The sequence below is a fragment of the Cygnus atratus genome, chromosome 14 (assembly GCF_013377495.2).
Source record: "Cygnus atratus isolate AKBS03 ecotype Queensland, Australia chromosome 14, CAtr_DNAZoo_HiC_assembly, whole genome shotgun sequence".
Classification (NCBI taxonomy): domain Eukaryota; kingdom Metazoa; phylum Chordata; class Aves; order Anseriformes; family Anatidae; genus Cygnus; species Cygnus atratus.
In genome coordinates this window covers 10,524,753-10,543,837 of record NC_066375.1, presented here as the reverse complement: position 1 = coordinate 10,543,837, position 19,085 = coordinate 10,524,753, and the positions used below count along the sequence as shown (strand labels likewise).

Below are 19,085 nucleotides of genomic sequence, written 5' to 3'. Positions count from 1 at the left end.
CTCCCAGAGGTGGTAGCAGCAGTAATGAGAGAAAAGAAAGTTGTGCAGTCGGCTTTGCTGCGAGCTGCTTGAAAACTCCTGGGGGCCACTGTTCCAGCTCATTCTCTGTGTACTTAAACGTGGCTCCTGGAGTGGGGTCGAGGTTGCTCATTCTGCTCTCCTTGCTTCACACCTGCCTTGGTTTCCTGGACTGCTAATGCAGCTCTTCTGTCATGAAATGACAAACTTAAAAATAGATGCGGCACATGGATCTTGTGGGAAGAGCTGGCTGTGTGTCTTTGTGCATCAGGCTTAGAGCTCCTGTGAGAAGCTGAATAAAGGTGACTGGACCAACCGTCTCCATGCTCTGAATCATATGCCTGTAACACGACAATAAAATAGAAGTGTTTGAGAAGGCAGATAGGTAAGCAGCAAGAGGAAGAATAAAAGCATGTGGAGAGTGACGAATCCCAAGGTTATGTCCCTGTCTCCAGTGGAAGTTAATCCTTCTAAGAGTTAAAGATGATTTGTCTCTGCTATGGCATCTGAATAAAAATGTGAGTTGGCTGAATTCACTGATGTCTGCGTGAAGTAATTAAAGCGTATAGTGTAATTCAGAAGGATGTGGCCTAGAAATGAATTTATTCAGAATGGCTAAATTTAGATTTAGAATATCTAGCTGCTTACCAAGAAAAGATACTCAATGTTTTCTAACCTGCTACCAGGTGGAGCTGCCTCAGGATGACTGTTACTGAGGATGAAATGGATGCTGGGGTGGATTTGGCTGTCCAAGGTTGTTTGACAGCTGTGTTGCTCCTTGAGTCCCTCCCATGGTGTAGGTAGATTTCATGAAGCGCAGTCTGCGGTGGTTGTTTCAAGTGATGTTCCTAGTGTGTTCCTAGAAATGCCCTGTGTGGCAGTTGTCCTACCCATCTAGAAAAAAAAAGGCAGTATAATCAACAAATAGTGTGCCTTATCTTCTTTTGAGGAAAAACTTTTTTTTTAATGAGTTTGTTAGTGTATAATCCGCATGAGATACCTCTCTCCTGTTTCTTGAATGTAAGTACAGTGTGTAACGGTAGAAGTTGTCTCTTCCACATTATAACTCTGTTTACTGGGGAGTACGTAATGAATGGACTCTGTAAGGAACAGGCAAGCTTTGTTGTGTTAGTCAGGAATTGGCGTATGCGTGGAGAAACACTGACATCAAGGCTTCTTGGATCGCTTTTACTTGAGGCCTGCAGCCACACTGATTCACTTTTCTTTGGTTTGCAAGAAGGACTTGACAAATAGGAAAAAAACCAGCAGCAGTACTGCACTTGGAGATATCTCCTGTTTGTAGGAGCTGTGCTGCTTGCTGTTGAATTGGGTAAGGGCATTACCAGCATGTGGGCAGAAGCACAAGAGGAAACAAGTTTTGAAAACTTTAACAAATCTATATTCCCCTGTATTGTGGCAAGGGAACATTTCTTGTGTGAAATAGTTCTTCAAATGCCAAACTAATCTTCACTTCAGGACAACCAGCCTGTCTGTCTGTGTGTGTCACAGATGTCCTGCCTTTCTCTTTTTCAGCCTGCAGCCCCTCTGTTTCTCCAAGCAGTAATGTTTCTTGCCAAGAAGGAACCAATTGAGGATGGGGTTTTTATTGACCCTAAAAGCCCCTTGGGACAGTTCAGGTTGCAAGGCTTCACCAGTGGACTCTTTTTAATCTTTTTTTTTCCCCTTATATCTTAAATACCCTAGGGAGATCTCCCCCACACCCTTTGTCTCTTTGGGAAACACTGCTGTATTTGGTGGATTTTGATGCTCCCTATTCATCCTCAATGAGTCCTTCTTGTTGTGCGTTACCCCGACAGGCAGCTGGGCATCACCTAGCCGCTCATTCTCTTTCCCCAGGTGGGATGGGGGACACAAGTGGAAAGGTAAAAGTGACAGAACTCAGGGTTGAGGTAAAGACAGTTCACTAGGTAAAGCAAAAGCTGCTTGCACAAGCGAAGCAAAACAAGGAATCCATTCACCACTTCCCATCAGCAGGCAGGTGCGCAGCCACTCCCAGGAAAGCAGGGCTCAGCATGCATATAATGGTTTCTTTGGAAGGCAAACGCCGTCACTCCGAACATCCCCCCTTCCTCCTGCTTTGCTCCGGTTCTATCTTTGGGCAGTCTGGGCCAGCTCTCCCAGCTCTTTCCCCTCCCAGCTCCTTGCGCACCCCTGGCCTCCTTGCTGGGGAGGAGCATGAGGAGCTGAAAATTCCCCGGCTCTGTGTAAGCATTGCTCTGCAGTAACTGAAACATTAGTGTGTTATCACCACTGTTTTCATCAGAAATCCAACACAGAAAAAACAGAAATCCAAAAAATATGAGCCTCTACAAAGAAAATTAACTCAATCCCAGCCAAAACCATGACACGTTTAGCACTGGGCCTCCAACCTGCAGCATGCTGGAATACAAACTCGGGCTCTGCGGTTCTTCAGATTTCTTATTGTAGTAAAATGAGGATCTTTATACTATTTTCAGAGTTGATTTCCTGTATCTGTACTCAACAGCCCCTTCTTTGTCTAGTTTAGTCAAATCTGCTGTAGAATCACAGAATTTTAGGGATTGGAAGGGACCTTGAAAGATCATCTAGTCCAATCCCCCAATCTTTGAAACTTTGGTTGTTCGGTTAACTTAATAGTGAAGTTACATTTCTGCTTTTAAATGTATGGTAATTGGCAGGTCACTTCAAGTAGAGTTATTAGTTAATGAAGCAAATTGGTTCAATAGTACCACCACCATAGTAAAATCAAGGTAGTTTTTCACTGTGCCCTGAACCAGCTATTGAGAGTGAGTAATGCCACCAAAAATTAGTGGCCTCAACTTCAAATATGGTATCTGCTGAAAAACAGATGCTTTGAAAAGCTGGTTAATATGGGAGGTGGAGGAACCAAGCATTGTTTAAACACCCACATTCTTCTGTGTGAATCACAGCCACGGACCCTTGCTGCTAAGACGAGATGACATGATGTATTTACGCCACTGTTGACCAGCTAGAGGTGGAATGTCAGACCTTATATCGTTTTTTAATTGTTTTTGACAGCAGAAATGCAACTTGCTGTAATGTATGATCGTGTCCTCTAGACACCTTCCCTCTTCAGTACGTGCTGCAGACCTACCTGTGATAGAGCCAATACTCTTCAAAAAGAAGACTGATGTTTAAATATTCGTTTTTTTCTGGGGAGAAATAAACTCTGCCTAAAGCATAAAAATGTTTTTCCCCTGTCTGCGAGCATTAAAGCTAAATTTCTGAATCACCTGAGAAGTGGTAAGGGAGGAAAATTAATCTGCTGCTGACTTGCAGTACCCAGATTCTGTTCTGTGACCAAGTGCAACATGAATGCGTTGCGCTTCTGCTTGGCCACTTGGTTAACTGGAATCTGTGTTTGTCTTTCTCTGATATTAGCTCCTTTACATATCAAAGTTTCCCTTTGCTACCAGACATTCAAACCACCACTGAGTTCTACTTACAAGTATTGTTTTTTTTGTATTGCCTCAATTTTTTTACTTCCTACTCCCAAAAAAAGGTAACAGCATCTTAGAGATGTTACTGTAGTGTTTTATTGAAGCTTCTTTCAGACTCCAAATATAACAGACAGGATTTTTCTCTTCAGGGTAATCTTGAGCAGAATAAAGTGTTTGTTACTTAATTTCCTGAAATATTTCAGATCCAGACTTGAAACTGTTCAGGTGTATGCAAAGCACGCCTTGGCAGGAAGCCCAACCTGTAGTAGCTCCTGCTGCAGGAGTGAGCTCATCCCTCTTCTCCAGGCAGACATTGTAAGTATTCACTCTAGAAGAAAATTTAATGTTTGGGTAGCCATCCTCTGCCCTCTCTGTCACCGATCTTGCTCTGTCAATCAGATGGATTTGAAAGGAAAGTCAGGAACCACCCCAAGGCTGGTGATGTCGACTTGCTTCATTCTGTTGGTTTGACCTACCAGGGCCTTTGCTGAGCTGGCTTTGGACATAATTGCTCGTGGCTGTCCCATTCAGATGAATGCTGCTGCATCTGCCTGGGGCTTGTTAAACATTTTGATGCTTTCTGTGGCCCTAGGAGACCCTGAAAACTCGACAGGAAGAGCACATACCTCTGTGGAAAGAAAAAATGTTTGAATAGCAACAGCCCATGGTAGTCTAGATACAGCTGGAAGTTCACCTGATACTTGCTGGCACTTTACATGTGCCATCTATTACTTGGGTCCATCGAGGTACGCCCGTCTGCAATTTTACCTGGCCATCCACTTGTGCAACTGCAGGACGATGAGACCAAGCATGTCATGTCTGTGTTTCGGAGAGGACTATGGCACACCTGTCCGTCAGACAGCCTTAGCTCTACCTTCAATCTCCTTTAATCATCTTAAGGTTTGTGGATTCTGTTTGAGCCTCCTAAAGAAGAGCTGCAGGAGGATCATTGTTAAACATGCTGCTTGACCAGTTCATTGACATTCCCGTCAGGGAGGTGAGAAAGTTTCTGGTTTTGTCCTTCCAGCTTTGGAGAGGGGAAAAAAGTATTGTAGCGTTCCCTGACGTTAGTCATCGATGTTGGTTCCAGTGGAACTCTGACATTACCACCAGCCTTTTTTCGTTTCTTTGTTTGTAACCATGCTGTCCATTGAAACACAAGACAATAGATACACTGGATGTGTCAGGAAATTCCTTTGTTATACTGATGACAGCCCAGTGCTATCTTTAGCCTGTCCAGCTCTCCCTTTATGAGGATCTGTGTGACCTGGAGGAGAAGCTTTCCTGGTGAAAAGTTTGTTGTTTCCATCCTACAACCGTGTCAGTTGTAGGATGTTATTTTGCCTTACAAGTCTCGCCTTTCTGAGCAAAGGAAGAAAGTTGCCAAAAGCTAGATATAAATAGCCTGCTGTCCCTCCTGTGGAAACTGTCCGTGTGCATGCTTTGTAAGCGTAAAGTGATGCATCCCTTTGTGAGAGTGGGGTAAAGCACTACGCGATACTGCCGGCTGAGTTCCCTTCGCCGTTACTGTGAGGTGATGAACATGCTGTAAATCTACGCCCTGGTTTCTCGTGATTGTTTAGGATCTAACTACACAAATACCAAAGTGGGTATTCACAGCGTAGTACAGTGCGTCTCGCTGCATCGTGAGCTGTCTGGTATAACTTTTCCGAACATCCCGTCTTCCTCCAGCGTTACTAATACCTTCCGCTGCTTTTAACGTGCTGGTATCAGAAATCGGTAAGGCAGCTTTTGCCACATAAGAGGGCACAAGGTTCCTGTCTGTTCCCAGGGTATAAATACTCTTCCAAGTGACCAATGCGTCAGGAACCTTGAGGCTTTCTGGAATTTTTACTGCAGGTGCTTGCAGGAACATCTGACCTGAGGGCAAGTAAAACCTGTTCCCCTTTTCCATGCATCCAACTGCAGGTCTCCTCCCTCGTAGGTTACAAATCATCTGTGATGGCTAATCCTCATTCTTTCCTCTTCCCAGGACAGTGTAAGTGATCCCCTGGAATTGCTTTGAACTCCATGACGGAGGCAAGAAGCTAGTGGCAAAAGGAGAGGGGTTTGAGTGAAGCATAGAAATTAATTGGATTTTTAAACCTTAGTTCTGATAGGAGCTGTGGCTTTCACAAATACCTGATTTCTTGGGGCATAGGCTCTCCTGTTACAGTAACTCTTCCCAATTTCACAAAATTGCTTAAGAAGTTTGCTTGATTTATTTATTTTAATTAATTATAAATAGTTTTAGCAGTCTTGCGGTACCATCTTCTAGTTATTGCTGGGATCTCATCTCTCTGCTGTCTCACAAACATACTTTTCCAGCTGTCACTGAATCCTGTGCAATTTTTAATCTTCTTTTAACTCCGAGTTTAAATTAGAGTTAACTGAAGATACCTTTTTTCCCTGACCAGGTCAGCATCTCCATCATTCTCTTTAATGTTCAACGTCTTGCTCTGCTTTTTGGTTTCCCCTTTGTCCTTCTCTAAATGTGCAAACCCAACTGCTGTCTTCATCTTGCTGGATCAGACTAAGTTACATTTCCTCAATCTGTGGCCAGTGCCATACGTGTTATGGGAAGATGCCTGGTACCCTGCAGACTATTTTTCAGTTACCAAACCATAAACCCTCCTAATCCAGAGCATGTCTTTTCAAAGCAGATGAATGTTCTGTCAGGATACTTACATATATCCAGTCCTTTCTATTCTGATCTGGTAGTCTCCTGGACTTAGTGGTATAATGGGTCAGTGAGCAAAGCGAGCCAGTAGTGTTTGTCTCTAATTCCAAACCTGTCTCTTTTCCATTCCCTTCCTGTTAATTGTTTTGACCACTTCAGCATCCTTTTCCAGGCTTAAATAAACTTGCCATGTTGGCCTTCCCTTCTGCTGCTTGAGCCAGGCTCTGGACATCATCCTTCAAGCTCCTGCACTCATCTGTCAGATCTCGGCTGAGCTCTCCTTCGTCCCTGCCATCCAGGCTGCTCTCGTGGCCTCTCTTGGAGGCCTTGTCCACTCTTGATTCAGTGTGGGTTCTTAGTGTCTGTCCTTAGCTAAAAACATGTTAATTCTATGAAATGTACCCATTCGTGCACTCCTCCTGGGTTGTTCTGTACTCTGTATGATCCTCCAGACTGTAAATCCAAGGCTGAGAAGTTGTTTGCTCAATGCTCTCGCCTTGTTAGCTGTGTATGCTCACTGTGCTCGTATATTAAATGATCCTTGAAGTGCTTTAAGGGCCTCATGAGACAAATGTTGCACATGTGCCATACTGTCCTTACAGAGAGGCTTGAGCCTCTAAGTATAGACCTAGAAGTTGTCAAAACTCTAGGCAAATCAGATCTGGAGATCTGCTTAAATCTTTTCTTAGTTGTGGCATGAGAAGGAGAGAGGGAACGTAACGTAGCTGAAGAGATGGGAAGCAGAAGAGCACGCTGAGAGGGTGAACTGCCTTTTAAGCACTTAAAGCCAGGAGACGAATGTGGCTGGCAGCCGCTGATCATCAGCTTTCTCTAGTGTAGCCTATTCCTAGCTTACTTTCGCCACGTAAACTTGATTTGTGTGTTTTGGTTGTTACTTATGTGATTAAAATGACAGAGAGGAGAGAGCCATGCTGTGACATTGGCTTTCCACTGAGTTATTTAAAAAGCTAGGTTGCTTTTTTTAAACCTGCAGTAGGTCATCCTTTTAAAACTCGTAAATATTTCTGATTGTAAGAAAAAACTTCCTTTTATAGTATCCACATACTGCTGTTTTTACTGAATCCACTGTAGAGCTATTTCCTATTTCTAATTGCTCACTCACCAAACAGCTCTGTTTTTTTTTTTATGTGCTCTTTCTTTCTCAGCTTTTTCTCCCCATTGCTCCATTATTGTGACTGTAGTGAGACGACGCCAGCTTTCAGCATTTAATGGGCTGCGAGGAGGAAAGATCAGCTACTTCCTCTGCCCGTGAGACCGTGATGTCACCAGCTGCTCCCGGCTGCTTTATCATCCGCTGCTGCTGTTGCTGTGGTGCATGGGGAAGGAATGTAAACAGCTCTTTCCAGATGTTCTCGGGGCAGCTGGAGATCCATAAATGGCCTCTTTGGTTCAGGAATGTTACTGATCCATCTAGGGGATAGCAGGGAGCGGAGTCATAAAAACATATAGCTCCATACGCATCCTGTGCAGCATGCTCTGTCAATTTTATCTGGTGAGCAAGAGCTGTGTGCTGTTAGCAAGTGTGCTGGCTTCATCTCGCTCTGTGCTGGTGTGGCCACGACAGCACGGGACCTGGATGTGCTGCAGATACTGAGCTCATCCTCACGAGGCCCTGGAGGGATGTACTCTTCCTATTTTATAGGTAAATAGGATGGCTGAGCATGTTCAGGGCTTGAATTACATAAATGAGCTACCATGATACCAGCTCTCCTTCCCTGGCTTACCCGTTCTTCCTCCAGCTTCGACTCCTGGACAAGCACAGCAATAGTGTCCTAATCATGTGCGTGGCAAATGCTGTTTTGTTCACCCATTGTACCCATGATTTAATTAGATACAGAGTAAAGGAAAGAAAGCTGATGTAGTTTTGGAGCTCTGAATATAAAATTTGGTGTAGTAGGAAGCACTGAATCAACATGGGGCTGTTTCATCTTGGTGCTGGATAGAGCAGGAATTTGGAAGCCGGCATCTCTCATGCTTGTTCAGGACTGGAAAAAGCATCAAATCTCACTCGCTAATGGCGTATCCAAAGAAGTCTATTCTGGGGGGGAACCAGTCACTTCCTTCTTTAGGGTGTGTGTGTTTTTAATGCATTAATTAATTTTTATTGAGTGGTGGAAAAACTGATGTCAGTGCTGCATTGTGGCTGGACATGCAGCAACACAAGGTGGTAGGAAATAATACAGCTAACATCATAAGGGCAGTGAAAGTTTAACCACGGAGAGTTTAAAATAGCAAAGTTGAGCCATATGGATATTAAAAGGTATGACTGAATCAAAACAACTGTCTAATATTAAGTTGGATTTTGCTGGGGGAGTAGCAGACTTCTTGGGTTAACTTAACTTCTCCTGTGTATCCAATGTCCAAGGGTAGGTTTCTTGCCTCAACACCTTGATTTCTGGCTTTGGTATTGGCAGTCTTTGGCTACCGTGGGATACAAAACACTAAGTGCAATGTAGGTTGTCTCTCCCTGTATTTTTTTGTGAGGCCTTTATTATATTCAGGAGTCTGTAGAGTATCATTTTCCTTTTACGGTGGTCTATAAACTTGTCCAGCATGACTTCTTCCCTGGCACCTGTAGCAGCTCAGATTGCAAAGATCCATGACAGCAAAGCAGAGGGAGGTGGAGGGAAGTGCTCTGGAAACTGGAGCCAAAAAGCAAAGCAGTTACATAATTGTACAAAAGAAAAAGGATTTTTTTTTGTTTTGTTTGGTTTTTCCTTTTCACATCCGTCTGCAAACTGAAAAAATGCTGTTGGAAAGCTGGGTGGAAAAACGTTCAGCATCGTTCATCCCTGTGGGGACGTGAAATGTATTGAAATATTCCACCTGTTTTATGGCTGTTACTTTTCCTTTTTCAGGTTTGACATCTACAGGAAGGTGCCAAAAGACCTTACACAGCCAACCTACACAGGGGCTATTAGTAAGTAGCACTTCATTTTGCTGTCCTTGCATACCCCTGATCTAAAATTAAAGATCTTTTGGCTTCTGTGTCTTTAAAGATATTTTTAAAGGGATATTAAACACTGGAAACGGTATCCTTTGTTCCTGAGACAGCTCTTTTTACCCAATCTGTAAGGTTGCACTAAATGACAGGGTAGTTTGCGTGGATTTGGAATCTCGGTAACAAAAAGTAGCAAAGATATATTGTTATGAAAGGGAGCTCCTAAAAGCTAAAGCTGAAATACCTACTCTGCTAGCTACTGAAGTAGCTAGTGAAGCTTTCTGCTAATCTTCCCAGGAATAGAAGCTATGAGTCTGCTCCAAACACTGGGGGAGTGAACGATGGCAGGGTTTTTTTTTGCCTTTCTGTGATAGACATCCTGTTAGTGTGAAAAACAGCTGATAACAGTTGGGTTCACAGTTACTGAGCTCGAGTTTTTGCTCGCTGAAGAGACACAAGGAACCAAGCTACTGCAAACTGGGAATCCAGGTTTTATTCCTGGATCCGTAAGAGCCGGTTGGATGGCAACATACAGTGGCCAGCAGGGAGGATGGCCTGGGGAACGGATATTTCTGTCACGACATACTCAGGGGATTCGTCTGACATTGCAGATGGGATTAATGAGCAGAGAGCTTACTTTGTTGTTATTTCTCATGCTTTTAAAGGAGAAAAGTTACTTTGTCAGAAACCACCGATAGTGATCCACTCTCACTCCCATGTATCAATACATAGACTTCAGCTGATATAAATCTCTTGCCTTGGGCCTCTTTTCCTTCCTTCCTTCTCCCGAGGTAGGCTGTAGGCTGAGTAATGCAATTTCACACAATCGTATCCAGTGAGTGCACTGTGCAGAGGTAAACATTGATCAGGTTGATCCTGCCAAGTCTGTAATTAGACGCCTATTGCAGCTTTCCTGTTCCATTGAACAGTGACTTCCTTTGATCGTAGAGCTGTGCTCCATTCATCCATTCTTGTAGATGGGTCAGTAGCCCTGTATGTCGTTGCTGACGTGAGTGATGTCATATCCCTTGATGACAACAGGCATCAAATAGAACTGAGTCAATAGCAGTGAATCGATGGGGCACCAAGCAAAGCCTTTTGTGAGCTGCAGAAACTGTGAGGGTGGCTGAACGCTAGAACAGGTTGCCCAGAGTGTTGTGGAGTCTCCAATCTTGGAGATACTCAAAACAACTAGATCCAACCCCAAGCAACACCGGGGCGTTGGATGGGATGATCTCCAGAGGTCCCTGCCAGCCTCAACTATTCTGTGTTTCTGTGAAGATAGCATGTTACTGTAAATATTTACTTTCATGGAGTCCTTGTCCTCCCTGTTCTCCTGACCACTGAATTACTTGCATGTTGACTCCCTCCTGGGTTTGCTGAGACTGTGAACAAAGCTTGAATAAAATTGTTTAGTAATTTAGAGGCGTATGAGATTTAGTGTTCTTTCAAGAACACTTTGAACTTGCTTAGTGATCCTGCCTTCTCTTCTGTTTTGGAAACGAAGAGTTCCCACACTGTAACTGGGCTCGCTTTGAGAATTTGTCTTGTTATGAATCACCTGCAAAAAAGAATGTTTTAGAAACAAAAAACCCATCAAAGGCCATCCAGCAGTGTTAGGCTTTCAGATCTGCAGTAAACAGCTCAAGTGATAAGTGTGTTGTGGGAAGGCTTGGAGGCTGTGACTCTTACTTAAAATTATTAGCTGACTTATTTCTTTCTATTGTTATTCGCAGCTTCTCAGGCTTTGATTTTCTTCTCTAACTGGTTCTCCTTCTTTTTGTCAGTGTTTGCAGACAGGTTGATAGAAGCTTTTGAACCACACAGGCAGCCAACAACCTGTAGTGGCTTTGCATATGAGGATCCTGGCTGCAGCTTTCCTAATGGGCTTTCTGTCTGACCAAGCCTGTGACTTGTAATTTGAAATCCAGTAATCCTGAGTGTTGTAGGAGGCCATGAATGAGACCGGCCCATTGCCATGCCAGTTTGAAGTCTGGGAAGGTCTCATGATTTTGTGATAAATGCTTCAGGGAATTCAGATGGTAAGAATAATAGGGACTTGTAGGCAGGGGAAGGTGCTTCCTCATAGAAAATCTGGTAGGGTGTAGTAAATCTGAAATGGCTATGGCAGCATCTGTATTTTGTCTTTCTCTAAGTCTTCCAAGGTTTACAGAGCAGATACAGACTGTAGTAGCTGACTATTGACCTAAGCCCTTTTCACGTGATTTCTCTTGAGACTTCAGCTCAGTATCACTTCTGGTGCTGAAAGCTTTGAAGGCTTTCTGGAATGAGAATGGCTTTTCTGCAGGATTCCTCCAGTTGCTTTTGGTCTGTAAGAAGCTTGAGGTTTATTAGCAAAGAAGGAATAGATAAAATTACAACAGAAAAGAGATGTAAGTACCAACACTACCTCCAACCACCATGGATGAAGTGGCCAGCTCCTGTAGGAAAGACGCAGCTCAGAATAAGCGTCTGCTCTTCTCCACCAAAATACTGTAACAGTCTCGAACACAGGCAAGTTCAGAAGCCAACTGGAGGGTTATTGAGAGTCCTTCTGTTGTGTAGGTTTTTGTAATTTCAAAAGTTGCAATGAACACTTCATGTAAGGTGTTCCAGATCTGCGTAGAAACCCTTCTGGCTACTAAAAGTTGGTAGGAACTAAGGAAACAAGAAACATCCCCTGTAGTTCAGTGAGTGGGTTTTGCACAGAACACACCCACTGCTCTGGACTTCTCCGAAATGCACACGGTAGTTAGGCATCCCTTTTTCTCAATACAGATCTCTTCTTTCAGACCACGTTGTAGTCTATGTGCCGCTCAGCCGTGCTATTGCTGTCCCTCTTCCACCAGGTGCTTGTGCCAGTCTTTGCGAGCCTTCCTACCCCTGCTCAGTGTGTATGTGATGCCAACACACGGCCGTTCTAACAGACCTGACTGCCATGGTGACAGATTGGCCGTGTTGGGGTATGTAGGCAGCAGTGGCACATGCCATCTGGCAGCTGGACAGCAGCAGTCTGACTTCTTAAAGAGAGGGGCTTGCAACTCAGGCAGCTGCTGTAGCGATCCTTCTGTTGAACAGTCAGTGTGGACGCATAGTTTGCGTGCACATGTTGTATGCACACATGGTAATGTTATCCAGAAATACTCCATGCTGTATGGAGGCTGGAGTTTTAAATACACATCAGGAAATATCAAAGTTATGATTCACATGGCATCCGTAACGAGACCCAATCCTTGCACTTCGTAGCAGTTTGCTTCATTGTACAATAAATACTATTAATTTTATGCCTTAATATAGGCATGGGTTCACGTTCTCAGTCTGCATGCTGTGTTAAACAGTTTGCATTTCTTTCATTTCTTGCAGGGTGGGGAGGAAGAGTCAGGAATGTACCTCGATGGAGCATATATCAGAAGGGGACACATACAAAAGGGTTAGGTTGTAGAAAACAGAGTAGGAAAAAATGCTTGGGAGAACTTCTTATCCTTTTGGGGTTTCTGATCAACCAACAGCAGTGTGTTCCTGTGTGCCTAATGCCAACAACCTTTGATATATTGATTGTATTGTCATACTAGAATTTTAAGACCAACTATCTTAGTTGGTCTTTCAGGCTCTGTGGGAACATCGCAGTGCTCTTGCAGTTAAGCTCTATGCATTAATTTTTATCATTCTGTCTGATCCCAGTTTGTAATCTACTTTTCCAAATATAATACAATTATCGAATTGTGGGTGGCAGGAACACCATGCCGTACATGGCAGCAGGTAAAGTCCTTCACTATGGAATAAGTAGCTGAAGCAGTGTGTGTGTAGATTGTTACACTGGGAATGTTGTGTGTGCCTGCAGTTCCACACGAAGGAGAGGAGTGCGTGTTCTGCGTGGAAAAAACTTTGGCACGAGACAGTTAAACACACAAAACTTTCACAAAAGTCTCATGCCAAAGACACCCCCCTGCTCTGAACTGCTCATGACTTTATAGACCCCATCATGTCCACTATCTGTAATCTCTTTTTTAAGGTTGAAAACTGACTGTGCAGCTCAAAGACTGGCAAAAGTATAGAAAGCCTTTGAAAGTCAGTCCCTGACAGGTGTTTTGGGGTATTCTTATGGGACTTCTTAAATACGGGTTCCTATAATTTTATGGCACTGTATTTGGTAAGTATCATCACAAGTCTTCACTGAAAGAGTTGAATTGGAAAGTGAGCTTGAGGGAGACAATGCTTTCTATACCAGGAAAGGAGAAGGTAGTTTGTTGATGGAAATGGCAGAAAAGAAAGTTAAAAGTGGGAAGAGAAAGAAAGCTTTGGGAGGGAATTTACAATAGCAGTACCAGGCTGTGCAGAAGTGATGGAGAACAGAGGTCTGGCTGATGCTGTGGGAAGCCCTTACAGGATGGTAGCAGGGCAGAGGGGAATACGGGAAGCAGTTAAAGAAGAAAGAGTTCTCTCTCTCATAATGTTCTCCCCTGCTTTCTGCCAAAGATCAGAGATCTTGTGTGTCTGCTGTTGGGTGATTAATGGTACGAAACACTGGATCAACTAGTCTTGTGTCTGACTGGTTGCTTTTTTGTGCTCTTACGTAGGAGTAGATGTTCTCAGAAGAATTTGCTGCTGTGCTTTAAGTAGACCTTCCTCCACCCCCGTGCTGCATGATGCACTGTGCCAGCGGCTCAGCTGGGTTACAGCAGTGTTCTTCTGTACCTTCACAGCCAGGAAATGTGTGACCATCTGAGGTTTTTCTTTTCCTGTGAATATCCCCTCTTGCTTCCCAATTTCCTCCTGGTCTTTGACTTTGTTTTTCCATTTTCTCCTCTTCTTCATCCTACCTAATGAATTTGTTGGGCATTTCTTTTAATCCGTTGCACTTCTGAAAGGGTCAGTAAATGAACCCACCCTTGGAGGGACGGACGAGGAAGGGGAAGCAGTGCACTTCTCCTTCCTCAGGACTATCGGCTGACTAATGTGATGAATGAGGCACAAGGCTCTGGGTCACTCAGGCGTCTGTCTCAGTATTTGCCTTAAGTACCTCCTCTTTCCTTCACATGCCTCTCACGGTCTCTACCGAGGCAGTTGGGCCAGGCACAATAGTTTGGTTAAAATTGCTCCCCGGCCAGTTGTGGCTTGAGCCTTCCAATGGCATGGATATTCGGGCTGTATAGGTCATGTGGAATAAAGCTGAGGAACCCGTTTTTTTCTTATGCATTTCTCAATCTTAATTAGTGGCTATGGTAAAATGGTCTTGTCCAAAGAGTGCTTGGTCATCGTTACTGTGCTGGGACTGAGGGGTGAACCAGACTGTATGCCTGTTGCCACAATCCTGGAATAGCATGCCATTGCCCACTTCACTCTTTTGTATAGTGATTCACGGTGAACTTGGATATTTTATTGTATGTGAATGCACACTGCAACCCTGTCTCTTCGAGCCGGCACATCCGTGTCTGCTCCAGTCGTCCCTACTCAGTAAGATTCCCAGCTGTCCTTCCTTCCAGCCCCTGCTGTGTAGGACACTGCCTGTCACTGCTGCATGAAGAGCACTGTGCAATGCTTTGAACAGTTTTCTGATGAAGAGTAACCAGTAGTACACCGGTAACTTTTGGCTCCCTTCTTTTAACCGTAGGTTGGCTTTCTTAGAAATGACATGGGCCTTGTCCAGGTACTTAGCATTTACTTTATTAGGAATTTTTATTTTCCAAAGAGTCAATTTGTTGGCAAATGGAGAAATTAAGAAGTATCAGGCATTATTTAGGTTAGTCTATTATAACAATGTCTCTGCTGTACCGACTCGATCTAGTGGTTAGTGGAGGGAGGCTGCGAGATGACTTACAGATAGCCTTAGAACTTGACAAAGAACCGAAATGTCTCCTAATTCATGAAACACTGCGTAGCTGACTGGAGTTAAGATACACAGCAGGATGTTGGGTATTGGCATGCCATTGAAGTCACTGCTCTGGTGGCCTCATCTCGGTCATTGTCTCAAAAGAGTGTTAGTTCTCAAGTGTCTGGGTGGCATATTTACAGGGGGAATAATCTGCCTGCGTGAAAACAGTTTGTGTCTTTGTTAGAGATATGAAATTAACCTTTTCCTCTACTCTCCTCTTTTCCAGTCTCTGTCTGCTGCTGTCTCTTCATACTGTTTCTCTTCCTGTCTGAGCTCACCGGATTCATAGCCACTGAAATGTAAGTAAAAATCATGTTTTCCTTTGTCGGAATGTATGTTTATAGATGGTTCTTTACAGCTTTACTCTGTTATATTGGAAAAATATGCCAGTAATTTCACTGGCCCAGTTACTTGGCTAATAGTTTAGGATTCCTTTAGGCTGAGTTAAAATTCTCAGACAGTCATACAGCTTTCTGACTTACTAAGGTAGACTGGGCAAACTTGGTTCTAAAATAATTTTGCTAGAGAAAATTGTTCCAGACCTGCTTGATCATTTTTCAGTTGCGTGCTAGATTTCTCTGTTGAGCAAGGTGGATATTTTTGATGCGACCACAGATTCCATAAAAGGCTTTCATCCCCTTTCAGTCCTCTGATGATAGGTGTAAGGCACTGTGAACGCTAAGATCAATGCCAGTCAGCTGACATTCCCTCTTTCTCCTTAACTTCTTGATTTCTTGTCCTCATCTGGGATTTGTTTCTGCTCTCCTCCTGAATGCATGCTTTTCTCTATACTTGTTTGATTCGAAGTGATTCTGGAAAAATAGTGTATTTTTTTCACTGATGCCTCCTGTTTAAACGTGTGGTGCCAACTGGTTGAAATCATGTGGGCTGTGCTCTGAGACTGTCAGGTCTCATTGCAGATAAGGTGAGATCTCTGACAAGACGTCGTCTTTTCCCCTCACTTCCCTGTGGGTAGAATGGGTACCCCATTTTGCCAGTCTTCACTGGATGTCTTCAGAGATGCTTTTGGGGAAAATGAATTGCATAAAATAGGAATGCTTACTAGTTTAGTGTTAGTAATACCATTTTTGCTATGTCAGGTAGAACTGGATGTCTAATACATTTAGGTAGCTTTACTCATGCCATGAGTTTTATCTTCTTTCTTTGTACCTGTTAAGCCTTATTTGAAAACTTAGTTGACAGGTTTTTTGTCTGAAGAGTTGTTGTCCCTAAGTGACCTCTTTGGGACCTGCTCTGAGCAAAACAGAAATTATTTCTGCTTTTAAAAATTGCTCATAGAATAAATATTTTAGTTAAATGGATTTTTTTTTTCCTGTTCTTATGTTCCTCCTGTCTTAAAAGTTGACTTTTCTTAGTAACTATTAACCTAAGTACCTTCGGGGTTCTAGGAAACATTCTCCATCATCCTGCTGATGTGGCAGTGAGCTCACTGGACTGTGATGCGGTTTTCCTGGAGAGTTAGGAAGGGTGGAACTTCTGTCAGACTTGTGTACTGGTTGATAGACACACATGTCACTGTGAGCACAAAAGCTCTGAAAGCCATTGGACTCATGTGCCATAGTTTCACTGACCATGCTTTGTGTTGCTTGTGATAACCATGTAATTTTTCAGTGTTTTTATGTATCTCTGACTTGGGTCATGAGTTTAACTTCAAGAATAATTTTAACCTTGAGTAGTGTTTAACGTTAAGATAGTAGTGTAATCTAGCTCTAGCTATTTTTTATGCCTATTGCTCAATTGTTTCAGAGATCATGCCCCTTAATCCTTGAAAGTTTCTTTGAATTCAGTTCCATGCATTTGCTTGTGAAATACTAGGGTCACCTTATCAAACCACTTCTATCAGGAACTAAATTTTCTTGGTTTTGTTGTTTATAGAAAATAGAGAAAAGCGCGACAAATTGCTTCAGGTAAAATAGTACTTTATCTTGCTACCCTCTTAGATCTCATTTTCTTGAATGATTTTTTTAGTTAATGTTTTATCGGAGGAATCAGTAATATTTACCTAATTTTGATCAAATAGAGTATCTGTGCCTTTATGTAACGGTAGTTTCCTGACTACAGATTTCTTTTTGAACAGCGAAGTTGTATAATTCTCTGACGCCTCTTGGTGCTTGTTTCACCTTGTGACTTTCTGAACAAGATGATGCATTTTCCACAAAGATGTTAGAGGTGCACTAAGTTCCTGAACGCTCAGCTGACAGGCTTTTTGCTCAAACCTCAGAGAGTTGGTAAACTGTTTTTCCCAGCAGGAACTGGGAAGAGGGAGGAGGTGTTTGCAAGCAATAAAGCAGTAAAATTTTAGAGAGGATGTCATGGAAGAGACTGAAACAAATGAATGCAGGAAACTGCTTTGTCATGGACAGTCCAACACAACAGCTCGCTGAATATGAAAACCTCCTTTTGATGAGTTATAGGTCAGCAAAATCTCTTGCTGGGAACAGATCAGCCACAGCATTCGTAAATAGGCTCCTTCTGTAACAGCGGAAATACTTCAGAATGTCATGCAGCAAAGTGCTTCCCAGTTCAGTAACTCTAAAGCAGAAGTACATTTTTCTTTTTCCATTTCTTACTCATTGCTTTCTTTTCTGGGAAACCCATGCCTTAAAGGTGTTCGAAGATGTTGCTAACCTCTCGTGCTTCCTTTTTTTTTTTTTTTTTTTTTCCCTCTAGCGCATTACTGGCACTATGTTGTGAGGCAGCATAGTCTCATGGTTTGGAACATGGGTGTAGAAGTGTGGAGCTATATGTGGTCTGGAACAGTGTGAGAACTCTGTACCACCAGTATAAACTGGGTGGTGGCAGATAACAAGGGAGATACTAGCTCAGAAATATTTTTTGAGCCTTGTTTGCCCACAAATCAAATACTTCTGAAGATGCAGGAGATTCCTTTTGTGCAAATGGTTCAATTCCCATCACCTTTTATTGCAGGTTTCAAGTTTCTTTTATATCAAGTTTCTTTTTTATATCTGTTATATCTCTTGCAACACGTATCCCTCCCATCTTGAAACTTCCTAGGTCAGCCAGGATTTGAATGATTAACCAGCGTGTGCACTAGCATGGGGTGAGCTTTCCTGCTTTGCTGGTGCCAGCTGCATCAGTCCTTCTCCTCTTGTGTAACATTTCCCTTAAAGCAGTCATGTGCTTTACAGAGCCAGAATGCATGGGGATAGCTGCACATTTTTGATAGCAAGGTGAAACTGAGAGCAGTTGGCCTGGTGCCTTACATCAGAGAAGTACCAGGTTTGCTGATGCGGACTCGCACTTACCTCACAGCCCTATTACAGCCAGTAATTGTGTGTGGTGTGTGTGCACTGACAACCTGCTTGAGGGCAAGTCAGCAGCAACCTCAACAGCAGTGGTACCCAGAGGATTAACTGTCTGGCTCTTACCAATGGCTTTCTTTGGTATATGGATCTGAAGCAGGAGGTCGGTGTGGTTTGCTGAGCTCATGTTCGCTGTGCCGTGAGAAAGTAAGATCAGCTCTGCACCACACTAAGCCCTGATACTTGCTAGTTTCTTCCCCCTGTTGGACTTCCTTCTACATTCATGTGACTGTAGCAACTTAAATTCCTGCTATTACTAGAAGTCTGTCTGGTCACTCTTGCCCAACTTCAAATCTGTTTTTCCTTGACCAGCCCGTTGTCTTAGTGCTTACAGTCTCGACTACTAAAGACGTGTCTGGGTGGCAGAAAGCCAAGAAATTACACCTTCATCTTGAGGATAACAGTCATAACACTGAACCCAAACAGATTGCCAATGTGAGGAAACCAGCGTGCATCACGGTGGTTACGTCACAGCTCAGCGTGTGGGCATTTCTAATGAGCGTTCAGATTGCGTCCGTGTCGGGGAGCTTACTTCAGCTAGGAAGCTGAATTAAGATGCTGTACACGTTATGGCAGACATGCAGGAAGTTAATGGGCCATAGGTAATGCACTATAACTGCACGTCCTATTTTGCTGCTTACTGGCTTCCTGTGTAGATGAGCCCTGAGCAGGCTAGAAAACTCCTAGCTGCTCATGTTAGGGATCCATTGCATGACCCTAGCAGGCAGTCCTCTGAGCAACCACAAAG

General features: G+C 43.4%; 1 protein-coding gene across 1 annotated transcript in view; it reads left to right on the top strand.

The window, feature by feature from the left end:
• Nucleotides 1–19,085, top strand: part of ERGIC1 (endoplasmic reticulum-golgi intermediate compartment 1) — a 56,277-nt gene that overhangs the window by 12,277 nt on the left and 24,915 nt on the right. Inside the window, exons 2-3 of the mRNA XM_035559739.2 lie at nucleotides 9,039–9,100; nucleotides 15,220–15,292. Of these exons, the coding sequence (XP_035415632.1) occupies nucleotides 9,039–9,100; nucleotides 15,220–15,292 (135 nt within the window). The remainder of the gene's footprint in view (nucleotides 1–9,038; nucleotides 9,101–15,219; nucleotides 15,293–19,085) is intronic.